The sequence below is a fragment of the Grammomys surdaster genome, unplaced genomic scaffold, assembly GCF_004785775.1.
Source record: "Grammomys surdaster isolate TR1022 unplaced genomic scaffold, NIH_TR_1.0 125049, whole genome shotgun sequence".
Classification (NCBI taxonomy): domain Eukaryota; kingdom Metazoa; phylum Chordata; class Mammalia; order Rodentia; family Muridae; genus Grammomys; species Grammomys surdaster.
In genome coordinates this window covers 617,445-631,628 of record NW_021619961.1, presented here as the reverse complement: position 1 = coordinate 631,628, position 14,184 = coordinate 617,445, and the positions used below count along the sequence as shown (strand labels likewise).

Below are 14,184 nucleotides of genomic sequence, written 5' to 3'. Positions count from 1 at the left end.
TGCACAATCATATGTCTCCAGTCATGCATTTTTCTTTCCTCATAGACAAACTTTCCAGAAATGATGAACAGATATAAGCAACTATTGACCTATATTCGGAGTGCAGTCACCAGGAACTATTCTGAAAAGTCCATTAATTCTATCCTTGACTATATCTCCACTTCTAAACAGGTTAGACTTGAGTTTTTCCTCTTGATGCTGTCAATGTGTTACTTTGTACAACAGTAATGGTTCTGTGGGTTTGGGGTGTTCATGATGTGTGATGGTTGATTTTCTTTTTCGGATGGTCCCCTGTAGCCCAAGCTGGACTATTAACTAGTTGTGTGACCAAGGATACCACTGGGCTCCTGAACCTCCCCTTTTTGCCTCCCAGATAACTGACATCATGCCTGCTAAGTCTTCATTTTATTTTAAAGAAAGGCCGATTTGCTAATTACTAATGTGCTTCAAAAGTAATTTGTTCTATTTTATTGATTCTGGTACTAATTATTATTTAAATGTAATAAATCCAAGCTAATCTCTTTAAATAGTATCTTTAAATTCTTAAATATTTCCTGTAAATAACTTGGGCAGAAATTTTTATTTAATTCAGATTCCATGTGCCTGTTGTTATAGCTCTGTTTTTTGTTTTTGTTTTTGTTTTTTATTTTTTGTTTTTTTTTTTTTGATAAAATTGTGTCTGCATATGAACTTAGGACACTGAGCATGCCTGACAAGCATTCCCATTAAAATTGTACCTGCCCGCGCACCCCCATGCACACACACACACACAAACACACGCACGCACGTGCACACACACACACACACCAGACTTCATTTCAGCCATTGGAGTGTTAAATGTGAACATGAGTCACAAGTTGTGCTATTTGATTAAAGTCCTTGAGGAGAACTTGTCCTGTGCCGGTCTCAGTAGCTGCTCTATACATGCTTGTATCAAGGATGCATGGTGACGCTGATAAAGGGGAAGAGTAAGGGAGATTGGGTCTTGTAAAGTGTGGTGGCTAACACAGGTGATGATGATTTTATGGGTTTCATTCATCCTTTTTTTTATGAGATCATTTTTATTTAATTTTCTTTTTAAGCTTTGTTACCCTCCGAGATTTGAACACAGGATGTTCTCTGTATCATTTAGTATCTGTTTTTGTATTCTTGACTAGTGTTTTCAGAATCAACCTCACCACCCTCCTCCCCCACATCATACTCACACATGCATGCACACACACAAGCTCATCTACTCTGAGAATAAGGGAAAGTAAGCTTTGTCACTTAGTGGCAATTGTTCTAGAGCAATTCTCCTGCTGTGTAATGAGTCTGAGGCCAGCCTGGCTGGTGGCACATGCCATCCTTGGGAACAAGGTGAGTTTGAGACTAGCCTGGACTACATGAGACACTGTATCTAAATAAATAACACTAAATTAAGTGGGAAATATTTTCTGTTGCTTGCAAACAAGTATCATAAAAACATTTTTGGTACTGTGTTTATAAATGTTATTCCAAAAATGTTAGGGGACAAGAATTGAATAATTTTAAAACTTAAAGGTTGTATTCTTCTGTGTGTTATCTGAAACTTTTGAAACTTAACACCTTTTGAAAAAACAAGCAGATACTGTGTGAGTAGCACTCTAACTCTATACCATCAGGAACCCTGAGTAAATAAGCAGCCTTCCCTGAGAGTCTCAGACTCTCCTGCTCTTCTTTCCTGTATGGTACATAGAGATTTTAGGATCCAGATACCAGAAGCAAAGCTACAGATAGAGGAGGGTGAGCAGAGAAACTTAAGATGGTGTAAAACAATGGCTTTTATGCGGGAAAATGTCACTCTAATTAATGATTAAACCAATAGCAAAAATTACACTAAAGAAAAATAGGACTATTCTAAGACATGCATGGGATGTGGTGGCATACCACTGTATTCCCAGCACGAGGATAAGATAGACTACCACAGAGAGTTCAAGGCCAGCCTGGTCTGTAGAGTAAGACCTTGTCTCAAAACAGAAGGCAAAACCATTTTGCTAGGAAGGGTCCTGTTGTGTATTCTCCCTCTCCCTTTCCCTCTCTCTTCCTGTCTCAGTTGATAAGTGTTTCCTCTATAGAAGATTGTGATGACTAAGCAAATAAAATATATGTACATTTACTAAAGGTCCAGCATACCATTCTGTTGATATAAAATGAGTGGTTGTGTTGGGAAGGACAGAGCTGACTGTTCCGGCATTAGAATTTATGACCATATAGTTTACATGAGAAGATATATTTCTTGGTTCTACAATACAAGCAAAAACATCTCTTATAAATGTGATCTCTTAATGTTTTGGACTGTAGAAGACACTGGTAAGAAACAGATAGTGTATCTTACATGTATTAAAGTTCAGAGATGCACTTTTAGTTTGTTCAAATTAACTTTATTAACAGGTACAAATTTGCTGTTTACAATTATAGAATTCTGATTTTTTATGTCAGATGGATTTACTGCAGGAATTTTATGAAACAACACTGGAAGCTTTGAAAGATGCTAAGAATGATAGACTGTGGTTTAAAACAAACACAAAGGTAACAATTGCATTTGTTCCTTCTTTTGAAAAGTGGGTGGGTACCTAGAATGATGTGCCCCAAGTAAATGTGCCTCCTCCTAAAGGCTTATCATCTTAATTAATTTCTTTACAGCTTGGAAAATTATATTTAGAACGAGAAGAATATGGAAAGCTTCAAAAAATTTTACGCCAGTTACATCAGTCTTGTCAGGTAACATTCCCTTACCTTTTCCTTAATATAAACATGAAATAATAGTATTCAACTTATTTAGGAATGTTTGTGTGCAAGCATCTGCCCCAAAAATAAAATATGAAGAAATCAGTTTTTAAAGGATCATGATTCAAATCCAGCCTTTTCTGTATAATGAGGCTTTGCTTGGAGGTTAGGCTGACTTTCTGAGTCATTTGTTAGATCAGTGGCTCTCAACTTTCATAATACTATGACTCTTTAATATAGTTCCTCATGTCTTAGTGACCACAACCATAAAATTATTTTTATTGCTACTTTATCACTGTAATTTTGCTACTGTTATACGTCGTAATGTAAATATTTGCTATGCAGAATATCTGATAGCAACTCCTGTGAAAAGGTTGTTTGACCCCTAGGGAGTTGTGTCCCACAAATTGAGAACTACTAGTCTAAATGCCAGTTTCAGTTCTACCCTTTATGGATAAGGTATAGTAAGCAAGTAATCCCCTTATAATACGTAGTAAATTTGTGCTGTCTAGTAATATGCAATATAGAGTAAGCCTAGGTATTTACTTATTTGCTTTGAGAATCTGGGGAATAGTTTTATAAATATAAATAACAAAGATATTTTATATTCTAATATGTAGCATATCTTTTGTATATCATTTGTCGCGTTATTCTCAGATAAAATCTGGAGTGATAGTATCTCTGTCTGCAATCCAATATAGCTATGTTAAGTGTGCATAGTCTAATATGAGAGACATTATATTGAGACAGATGCATGTAAGCTGGTTATGATTTATTAGTGGATAACTACAGTTTAAGTCAAAGACTTTATAAATAATAAATTTGGTTTAGTGTGTATATTTTTGTTTAATAATATTTATAGCTTTATGGCTATAGGCCATACATTATCTAAGGCTCACATTTGGAAAGCATTTTCTGGATTGCCATGTAATTTTCCTGACATACATAAGGAAGGCTGAGATGAGAAAGTGTAGCATATTTTATATCCCTGGGTGCATTCAGGAAGTGGGTTTCCATTGAATAGATAGATCTAAAACAGTTGTGAAGGAAGATCATTCGTGTACCTCCTAGCTGAAAATAGAAAATTGTATTGATTTTTAAATTACTTTTAAGTGGGGGCAGAGTATACACACATGTACGTGCCATAACGTGCATGTTGATTGAGGTCAGAGGACAACTTGTAGGAATCAATTCTCTCCTTGAATCACTTCTCTTCCATGTGGAAGATGGAAGGCTTGACAGCAAGGGTCTTCCAACATCAAATTTTTAATACATAGGTCTAGGGAGATGGTTCAGTAAGTAAAAACACTTTTGTTAAGTGGGTACAAATTTAGATCCACATCACCCACTGCTAACAGTCAGCATGGCCGTGCATGTCTGGAACCCCAGTGCTGGGGGTGGAGGCAAAGGATGCCTGGTGGCCAGCAGCCTAACTGAATAATCGGTGAGCTTCAGGCTCCCTGAGAGACGCTGCTTCAAGAGATGAGGCAGCCAGTGTTCCCTGACAACACACAGGAGTACACAAGCATACTCCTATACAATATACACAAACATTTTCTTAATGAATGTCATTTTCTTTAAAAGAGTACTTTATATACACAGAAACTTGTGGCCCTCTTTCCCCTATCCATATTCCTTTGGTCACTCTACAATTAGCCACGATGCAGTAAAATCTATAACACATTTTCACACAGAGATACAAGGTTCCCAAGTTAACACTAATAAAAATGCTTCAGTTGCTCCCTGCTTTTTGTCTTGACTAAAATATTTGTTTTCCTAGACTGATGATGGAGAAGATGACCTGAAAAAAGGTACCCAGTTATTAGAAATCTATGCTTTGGAAATTCAAATGTACACAGCACAGAAGAACAACAAGAAGCTTAAAGCACTCTATGAGCAATCACTTCACATCAAGTCTGCCATCCCACACCCACTGATTATGGGTGTCATCAGAGGCAAGTTTGGATGGAAAGGGTAGGAGGGAAAATCAGGAGTCATTGCATGAGACTGAGTGGCTCTAAGGTTTCTGTTTTAACTGACAGCAAGTAAATGGTAAAATATGAAATTCATAAAGGGGTCTGTTAGAAAGCATGTTTTTTGTCATAAGGCCACAGTAATAACGATACCAATTAGGAAAGAAAGACACATGAGTGTACCTCTCCTGAGTTGTAATGACATAAAGGATTACTTCTTATTCAGTAGAAGCTGTAAAGAATTGCAGTGACATCTGGTATACCCTGGAGTTGCCATGTGGAAGATACAGTTAGACCTTGGGGCTAAACTGGGCTACTACCATGCAGGACATACAGTTAAAAGCCAACACAGTAGCCTTCATTTGGTCTTCATAAATTAATCTTCTGTTTTATTGTTTATAGAATGTGGTGGTAAGATGCACTTGAGAGAAGGTGAATTTGAAAAGGCACACACTGATTTTTTTGAAGCTTTCAAGAATTATGATGAATCAGGAAGCCCAAGACGAACCACTTGTTTAAAATATTTGGTCTTAGCAAATATGCTAATGAAATCAGGAATAAATCCGTTTGACTCACAAGAGGTCTGTCTGCTCTCTTCTCTTATTATCTCTTTGCCTTTCTGGACAAGAGATACTCCATCAGTATGCACACGTAATTTGTTTTTGTTTTGTTTTTCTGTTAGGCCAAGCCGTATAAAAATGATCCAGAAATTCTAGCAATGACAAATTTAGTAAGGTAAGATTTATGTTTCCCTAAGGCAAACCTTTTAAAGCAACTCAGAGAGGGGAGGGATAAACAACAGCAGAGAATAGTTGACAGTCGGCAGCAGAACTATTGTTCTTTTGTATGTTTGTCTAAAAGGCACAAAAGTTTGTGTCAGTTTATCTTTTGAAGCCATTATGTTGTTTTGTTAGTTACAAACTCTGTATAAAATCTCATCTGGTTTTTTGTTTTATTTTATACTGGTTTTTTGTTTTGTTTTGTTTTTTCCTTCTTTTCCAGTGTAGGAGAGTGAATCATTTGTCAAGGTTGGCCTTGACCTTCTAATTCTACTGCCTTGGCTTCTTTCAAGCCTGAACCATCAAGCCCAGCTTGGTTTTCTTTGTTAATTATTTCTTTTATTTACTATCTTTTGTTTGTTTGTTTTATTAACTCTGTGTGTGTGTGTGTGTGTGTGTGTGTGTGTGTGTGTGTGACATATACACCATTTTTAGTTGTCTTTGTCTCAAAACTTTGTTTCTCAATATTAATAACTCTGCCTACCTTAACTGTAAAATAAATCAAGAATTTTCAGTGAGGTGGAGAGATGGCTCAGAGGTTAAGAGCACTGTCTGCTCTTGCAGAGATCCTGAGTTCAATTCCCAGCAACCATATGGTGGCTCACAACCATTTGTAATGGGATCTGATACCCTCTTCTGGTGTGTCTGAAGACAACTACAGTGTACTCATGTGCATAAAATAAATATTTTTTTAAAAAAGAATTTTCAGTAATGAGAGGCATAAAAAGCATACTTTCTCCATGACAAGATAAAAATGACATTAAAACAAGAAACTTAGGGCAAGGCCTGGTGTTGCACACCTTTAATCCCAGCACTCAGGAGGCAGAAGTGGAGGATCTCTGTGAATTCAAGGCTAGTCTGGTCTGCACAGTGAGTTGCAGACCAGCCAAGGCTACACAGTAAGACCTTTCCTCAAAAAAAACCTTGATTTTAGCCCTAAATAAAAATCAAGTCTATGGGAGAAGTTTTGCTATAAATACTTTGCACTTCTACATTAATCAGTATTAATTGTTTAAGTGTTTGTTTTATCAGGTTGATTTTAATTGTAAAAGGGCATTTCTCCAATCATTTTTCTAAAGGTTTAATTTATCTACATTTGTTACATTATCATGAGTTGATTTGACTACAAATTAACATTTAAAATATTTTGTTTATAACATTGGCTTTCTAAACAGTAATTATAACTAAGGAAATATGACGTTTTTGATTAGAAATTAATGTTGGAAATAATGAAAGTTTTAATTAGAAGTTAATGTTATAAATAAGTACAATAAAACACATTAAAGAACTGCTTTGTCACACCTTTACAAGGTAATAATTATTCTGTGTTTATTAAATCTTGTTAACCCAGTAAAGGATTTATAGTGGAACTCAAAAATTTATTATAATTTTCCCAAGCAAGGCATAAAAATAAAATCTACTTAATGGAAAATTTTCTTATAGTTAAAATATAGGTGTATGCAAGTGTAAAATAAAATATGCATGCAATGTTCTCACTACTTGAAGATAGCCTCCTATTGTGCATTACAGTGTATTGGGGTAGGTAAGAAAGTAATACTTGCTAATCTTATCTTCCTAGTCAGTTGCCAGCAGACTAGAGGAAAGTGTTTGCTGTTGAAGCACTTGAATCACCTGCCCCTAACATGAAGTTCCATTGCGACCCAGCAGATGGAAGCACAGCAGAGGGCGTGCAGAATGCTTGATGATATGCCTCACATATAAAGCACACAGTGGTGCCATATCCAGAAGGTTGGCCTCTTCCTTCTCAGCACCTTTAGCAATCCCATAGTGCCTTACATGGTTGTTTCCAGAGTAGGTGCCAGATCCCTAAAGAGAATTATAGACATAATCAGCCTTTGGCCTTCTGCAACATGGGGTTCCATCACTGTGTCCTCTGTATGTGATCACTTGGCATTTCTGTCACTCGTGTTTCTGCTGTAAAGATTGATGAGATTTTAAGGCTAGAAAGATTTGAGAACCAATCCTTTTGAAAAGTTTTTGCAGTTGCTGGTAGCTTTCTAGAAGATAAAAATTAGGAAGCTCTATTTTCTGGTTCTTCTTCAAAAAGGATATGCTTTCCTACTTGAAAGCTAAGACCAAGCTCCTTGGTTGAGTAATGTGCATGAAACCTGGTTTCTTTCTTTAAGAACAATTAGGGATCAGGAATGCACAGTTTAATTTGAAAATATCAACTAATAAAATATATTACTGTCAACTTTGAACAAGACTAAGATTTGAGATTCTATTAAATTACTAATATATCTGTATAACATCCCCTGCCCCAAACAGATTCATTACTCTTTCGTTTAGAAAACAAAAAAGCAGTAGTTTTTTGGGGTTATTTACTTGGTGCTAGAAATGGATTTTGGGGGAAGGTTATTTGTGTGTTTATATATATTTAATACTGACTTCTTTAATAGAAGCAATAATAAAGCTATGGTTGCTTATAAAGATTGAGAAGTAGACTCTGGATTATGTTTAATACATTACTTCACATGGGGCAACATTTATCCTTTTTTTTTTCCATGTTAGTGCCTATCAGAATAATGACATCACTGAATTTGAAAAGATTCTGAAAACAAATCACAGCAACATCATGGATGATCCATTCATAAGAGAACACATTGAAGGTATGTTGTTGGCTGGCTGAGTTCTGTTCCTTCTTCATGGAGTTACATAGGATAAATGACCGTAGCAAAGGACAGAAGCATTTCCAAGTGCTACCATGGCTTAGGAAACTTTTTAAGTCATTAGACTTCATTTGAACGTCAAGTCTATGCATGGCATTTGTTTTCCTTTGCCTTTTTATTCTATTATAAATATTGCTGTAATTTGGTTATTGATGCCTAAAACCTGACTTTAAGATTTGTCAAAAAGCTATGAAAATATAATGGACCCATAGATGATGGAGTTTCCCTCAAACTTTGAGGAGACATTGGGAAGTTTTCTCAGAGTAAGTAAGGCTTAATAAGTTCTGCTGAATCGCCACAGACAGACATTGCTCTGACAGCTCCCGTGTTCCCATCTATTAAGAACTATTGAAATCTGGGCAGTGGTGGCTCATGCCTTTAATCCCAGCACTCAGGAGACAGAGGCAGGGGGAGCTCATCTACAGAAGGAGTTCCAGAATAGCCAGGGCTACACACAGAAAACTTTTGTTTGTGGAAGAAGAAGGGGGGGGATTATTAGGGGCACTTAAATGACTATTGGAGCAATCCACTAAATATTTAAATGCTGAATGCATCAGAAATATTTGAAGAATATGTCAGAAGTAATGCTCTCTTGTTCCCTATTTGTTTTTTTAAAATTTCACTCAATAGGTATTTTTTATGAGCCTGAAATAGTACTCTACTTTCTAAAAGCAGAAAAATATAAAAGTATTAATCTATGAACGCTAGTCTAGTATTTTTTTTTTTTAAAGATAAGTGTGTGTGAGGAACTGTATATGGGCCAGGCATCGTGATATGTGCCTATAATCCCAGCACTAGGAATCTAGGCAGAGGCAGGTACATCTTTGAGTTCCAGGACAACTGGGACTGCATAGTAAAGATCGTACATGAGAGTTGATGAAACTGTAAGATGCAATGCACTAGACTATTAGAGCCCTAGGACAAGTAACTGAGCTAGTGTGATCAGAACTTCTCAGATGGGTTAAACGTTAAGGAGATATGCACAATAGAATGAATGTCAAGAAGACAGAAAAATATTTTAGGAGATTTGCAACATAAACATAATCAGGGAACGAGAAACTACAAGAGACGGCTCAGACCATGCTTTCATCACACTGATTTTTAAAATCTAAACACCCCGTGTCTTTACAAAAGCAAAATGGTCTGAGAAGTTAAATTGTGCAGTTAATTAACATGGCTGTGCTTACATGATTCATAAAGACCTGTACAGTTACAATGTTTTTTTTTCTTTTTATCTTTCAGAGCTTTTACGAAACATCAGAACACAAGTCCTCATAAAGTTAATTAAGCCTTACACAAGAATACATATTCCTTTTATTTCTAAGGTATTTGTGGATTTTAGTGTTTATGATTTGTACCTACAGTTGCAGTGTGCCTGTCTTTATTTTTTAAATGTGACTAACTTGGATATGTATTGTTTTTTTGTTCTGTTTTTTTTTTTTTAAGTAGAATACAATTTTTGAGCTTCACTGTGGATCTTTGAGACATGAGTTTCACATAGCCCAGGATAACTTATATCTTATATAGATACAGAGTGTGGGTGGGTACACATACATGTGTACTCCTGTGACTCTGTATAGCCGAGGATGACCTTGAACTCCTAATTTTCTTGCCCCTCTGCCTTCCAAGTGCAAAGTTATGGGTTTGAGCCACCATGCCTAGCCAAGGCTTTAAATTTAATAAGAAAGTTTCATTGTTATTTAATGTAAATTGCTTTAACAGAAAAGAGCTTTTAAAATCTTAAGCCAAGCCTGGGAGCATACATCTTTTTTTGGTTTTTTTTGTTTTGTTTTTTTTCCTTTTCCGAGACAGGGTTTCTCTGTATAGCCCTGGCTGTCCTGGAACTCACTCTGTAGACCAGGCTGGCCTTGAACTCAAAAATCCACCTGCCTCTGCCTCCCAAGTGCTGGAATTAAAGGCATGTGCCACCACTGCTCGGTTTGAGAGCAGCCGTTCAGGAGTCTAAGGTGGGAAGATTAGAAGTTCAAGGCCCACTTTGGCTACAGAGTAAATTTAAGCCAGCCTGACCAACTTATTGAAACCCTATCTTAAACATGACAAGAGGGTTGGGATATAGCTCAGTGGTATAGTATATCCACAAGACCCTAGGTTCAGTGCCTGGGATCATCAGAAAGAAATTCTCTTCATAGATGGAGTTGTAGCTCAGTAAGAGGGCACTTGCTAAGTGTATGGAGCCCTGGGTTAAATTGCCATTGTAGTAAAGAAGAGGAAAAAATGAAGTCTCCTTTATTAATGCTTCCATTCAGTGGTATACATTAAAGCCAAACAATGATATAAAATCATGAAGTCTTTGTTAATTAGTAGAATTGTATAATGAACTATTTTGTCGTAGGAGCTAAACATAGATGTAGCTGATGTGGAAAGCTTGCTGGTGCAGTGCATACTGGATAAGTAAGTACTTTGCAGCTTTTTTTAAATTACTGTGTGTGTGTCTCATATATGTATATAAGTGCAGATTCCTGTAGAGGCTAGAAGAGGGTATTAGATCCCCTAGAGTTGGAGTTACATATGGTTCTGAGCCACTAAAATCAGTATCGGGACTAAACTCGGGTCCTCTGGAAGAGCAGCAAGTACTCTTATAAACTGGCCACTCTTTACAGCTCCCTTGGCAACTTTTTAAAATTGTAAGATGTTGGCTACTGTCTTATTCTATTGGTGTGATAAAACACCAAGACTAAGGCAACTTAGAAAAAAAGCATGTAATTAGGCTGTGGTTTCAGAGAGTAAAGAGTCCTTGATGGTGGAGAAAAGACAAAGCTGAGAGCTCACATTTTAATTGGCAAGTAGGAGGCAAAGGGAGAGACATTGGGAATGGCTCTAGTCTTTTAAAACCTTAAGCCCACCCCTGTGACACACTTCCTAATCCTTCCCAAACCAACTGGGGACTAAGGATTCAATGTATGAGCCTGTGGGGACCACTCTCTTTCTGGCACCACAGTCATCATAAAGTCTGGACAGTGATGACAAGGACGGCAGAGTAGCTCAATTGTTGACTTATCGTAAGGACCACTTGTGGCTATGGTTCTTCTAATAGAAGACATACAGTGATTCTTTTGTAAATGAATGAACATACTGAACACATGATCTCTGGAAAGGTTCTAAGTGATTTTTCAGACGGGTTTCTCATTGTTTGTATGACTTACATACAACTAAGAACTTATTTACTGGGCCTACAACATGGCTTAGCAAGTTAAAACACTCTCTGCCTAAGCCTGAGAACCTGACAAAGGAACCAGCTCCCAGAAGTTGTACTCTTACCTTCACACATGTGCTGGGCATATGTACATCTATTTATTAATTTTCTGAACAGTCTGTCTCTCTGTCAGTGTTTGTTTCCTGCCTTCCTCCCTCTCCCTCTTTCTTTCTTTCTTTCTTTCTTTCTTTCTTTCTTTCTTTCTTTCTTTCAGATAGGTTCTATGTAGCTCTGACTGGCCTGGGATTTACTATGTAGACCAGGCTGTCCACTTCTGCCTCTCAAGTGCTGGGATTAAAGATGAGAACCCCCATGTCTAGCCTATAAAGTGTAAGCATCATCTGTCACAAAACAGTTTTGATGTTATTAATAGCAGTTTGCTTTGAAAGCGTGGCAGGTGTCATTACCTTTCGTGATGTAGGTGTCCGTTGGAAAGTGGCAGCTGAGCTGAGATCCAGTGTCCTAAAAATAGAATAAGGCAATAAGTGTTACAACTAACACTAAATTTACTTGTTAGAAGTAGGCAAAGCAGGTTTGGGATTTGTTTTATGTTGGTGTTTTGTTTGGCTGTGGGGTGTGTGTGTATGTGAGTGTATTGGTTGGTGGTATGTTCTGTGAATGTGCTTAGGAGACCTTGCTTTCTTATTTGGTTCCAGCACGATTCATGGCCGAATCGATCAAGTCAACCAGCTCCTTGAACTGGATCATCAGAAGAGGGGTGGTGCCCGATATACTGCACTAGATAAATGGACCAACCAACTAAATTCTCTGAACCAGGCTGTGGTCAGTAAACTGGCTTAATGGAGAACAAGCTTTGCAGACATGCTTCAGGCAACAGTGCAGAGATGTGATCCTTGAGGACTGGAAAGGCAAACTCCTGTGGGTTGGTGTGTCCTGAAAGTGATTGGAGTTATGGCAGAAGTGCTTTTTTGATCAACTGGTTTGTGTTTTGCTGCTGCATTTATCCCAAGAAAAACAGCTTTAATCTCCAGAAGAAAACCAAAACACCATGGGATTTATGCTGTGACGACATCTTGCCCTAAACATACAACACCATAGTAATTTGTCATGGGCAACATGACCAGAGAGAAGATTTTTGTCATGATTTTAGATACACTGACACGCTACTGTTGGTTAAATTTAAACATGTTGTACCTGCAGAAATTCTCACAAATAACCTGCAATAACTTGAAATTCATACCCTTTTGAACACTTCCTTTTCTCATGTATAAATGAAAATGTTTGCTGCATTTTGCAAAATGTCAACTCTCCAAAACTGTGTCCGTCTATTTCTGTACTTGCAGCTAGTAAAGGCTAGACGACCCGTACTCTCAGTGGCACACTGTCACCTAGGGCTCAAGCAGCGAAATAAACAGTGCAGCTCAGAAATTGTAGCTTGGTTCTTGATGTGTTTTTATTACATTTGGGGTTGCTCTTTTGTTTTTAGTATCTTAAATTTTTCAGGTTATTTTGTCTTTAGTTAAGATTTAAAAGCCTGAGAGCAAATAGTTAAAGCTAGTTATTTGCTTCCAGGTTTTTAAAAGTAGTGTTTATTGATAAAGTAAGAACTTTCTAACAGAGCCCTTACATAGCACTTGACAGTGATACTTTAAAGGATTACAATTCTTTTTTTTTTTTAAGAATGATAATTTTGTTTTTAAAAGAGTACGTATTAACTCTCAGAATGTCACTTTAAACAAATATGCCAGAACATAGACAGCGAAGTGAATGTTACCTGCATAGTGACCATGCTGAAAGGTTATTTTCTAATGCCAGCAACGAACCATTGCCCAAAGCCTCTCGGGTTTTCTCTCGGAGAATGACATTTCAAAGTTAATTTAGGTGACGCACTACTAACTTTATGTTTATACCTTACTTGAAAAGAGTATTAACAAGCTTGTCTGTCTTTACCCTAATTTGGCCCCCAGATACCAGTTTCAAAAAAATACTTAAATTTAGATAATGTAGAAAGTATGCATCTGGCTTTGAAAGCAATCCCAAAATAATTTTAAAGTATTTTGTGCAGTGGCAGTATAGATAGGAATGAACTATGGCCTTCGATGGTGACAGAACTCAGCTCATTTGAATGTATTGAGTTTTGGATGTATTTCTTTTTTTTTTAAAGTTCACATTATCATATAGTGTCAAAAGAAGGAACTAAGATTAACATAATGTCCTTGGTTTTTCTGTTGCTCATTATTATGTAAACAGTTGAGTGGCAGTGCAGAAGGAAGACTGTGTGACTGAAGAGTGGCAACCAAGAATTTTAATCATTAAATCAGATTTTATAAACAGTAGAAAGAGCATGGACTTAAAACAAGGCATGCTTATTTGGTTTTGTCAAAATTTTACGAAAATATGTGATATATATTTATACTAAAACTATATAATCCTTAGATTTAGGAAAGCAGTCAGTTAATGTCTAGCAGAATAAAGCAGTATTAAATACAGATATACGTTGAAAATTGTAGAAAACTGAAAGAAGACGAAAGACAAAATGTCAATGGTAGGGAATAAAAAGTTTAAGATATTATAAAAGTATGTGTATTTTCTTCTATTCTACATAAATCATTTGTGAAAAGTGTGTTCACGTTTTTTACAGGAGTGATATTAATTAGGATTTATTTTTCCAATACAATTTGGAGACCCTTTGTTACCCAAATAAAAATGACAAGTTTCTGTGCCTGTATCAGGTGTGTGCATGTGACAATCAGAACTCAAAGGGTCTCAGAGTGTTTCCCTTTCCGCTCCTAAAGTGCTGGCTCTGTGCTGTCTTCGCTTCT

General features: G+C 36.8%; 1 protein-coding gene across 2 annotated transcripts in view; it reads left to right on the top strand.

The window, feature by feature from the left end:
• The window catches only part of Cops2 (COP9 signalosome subunit 2), a 28,061-nt gene extending 14,079 nt beyond the window's left edge, over positions 1-13,982 (top strand). The window contains exons 4-13 of one of the 2 annotated variants that reach the window (XM_028784992.1): positions 46-171; positions 2,458-2,547; positions 2,662-2,739; positions 4,526-4,700; positions 5,121-5,299; positions 5,401-5,453; positions 8,030-8,127; positions 9,430-9,512; positions 10,541-10,599; positions 12,058-13,982. In XM_028784992.1, the coding sequence (XP_028640825.1) occupies positions 46-171; positions 2,458-2,547; positions 2,662-2,739; positions 4,526-4,700; positions 5,121-5,299; positions 5,401-5,453; positions 8,030-8,127; positions 9,430-9,512; positions 10,541-10,599; positions 12,058-12,202 (1,086 nt within the window). In that variant the 3' untranslated portion in view covers positions 12,203-13,982. Of the gene's footprint in view, positions 1-45; positions 172-2,436; positions 2,548-2,661; positions 2,740-4,525; positions 4,701-5,120; positions 5,300-5,400; positions 5,454-8,029; positions 8,128-9,429; positions 9,513-10,540; positions 10,600-12,057 lie in introns of both variants that reach the window. The other variant, XM_028784991.1, reaches the window with a different exon arrangement.
• The last annotated feature ends 202 nt before the right edge of the window (positions 13,983-14,184 follow it).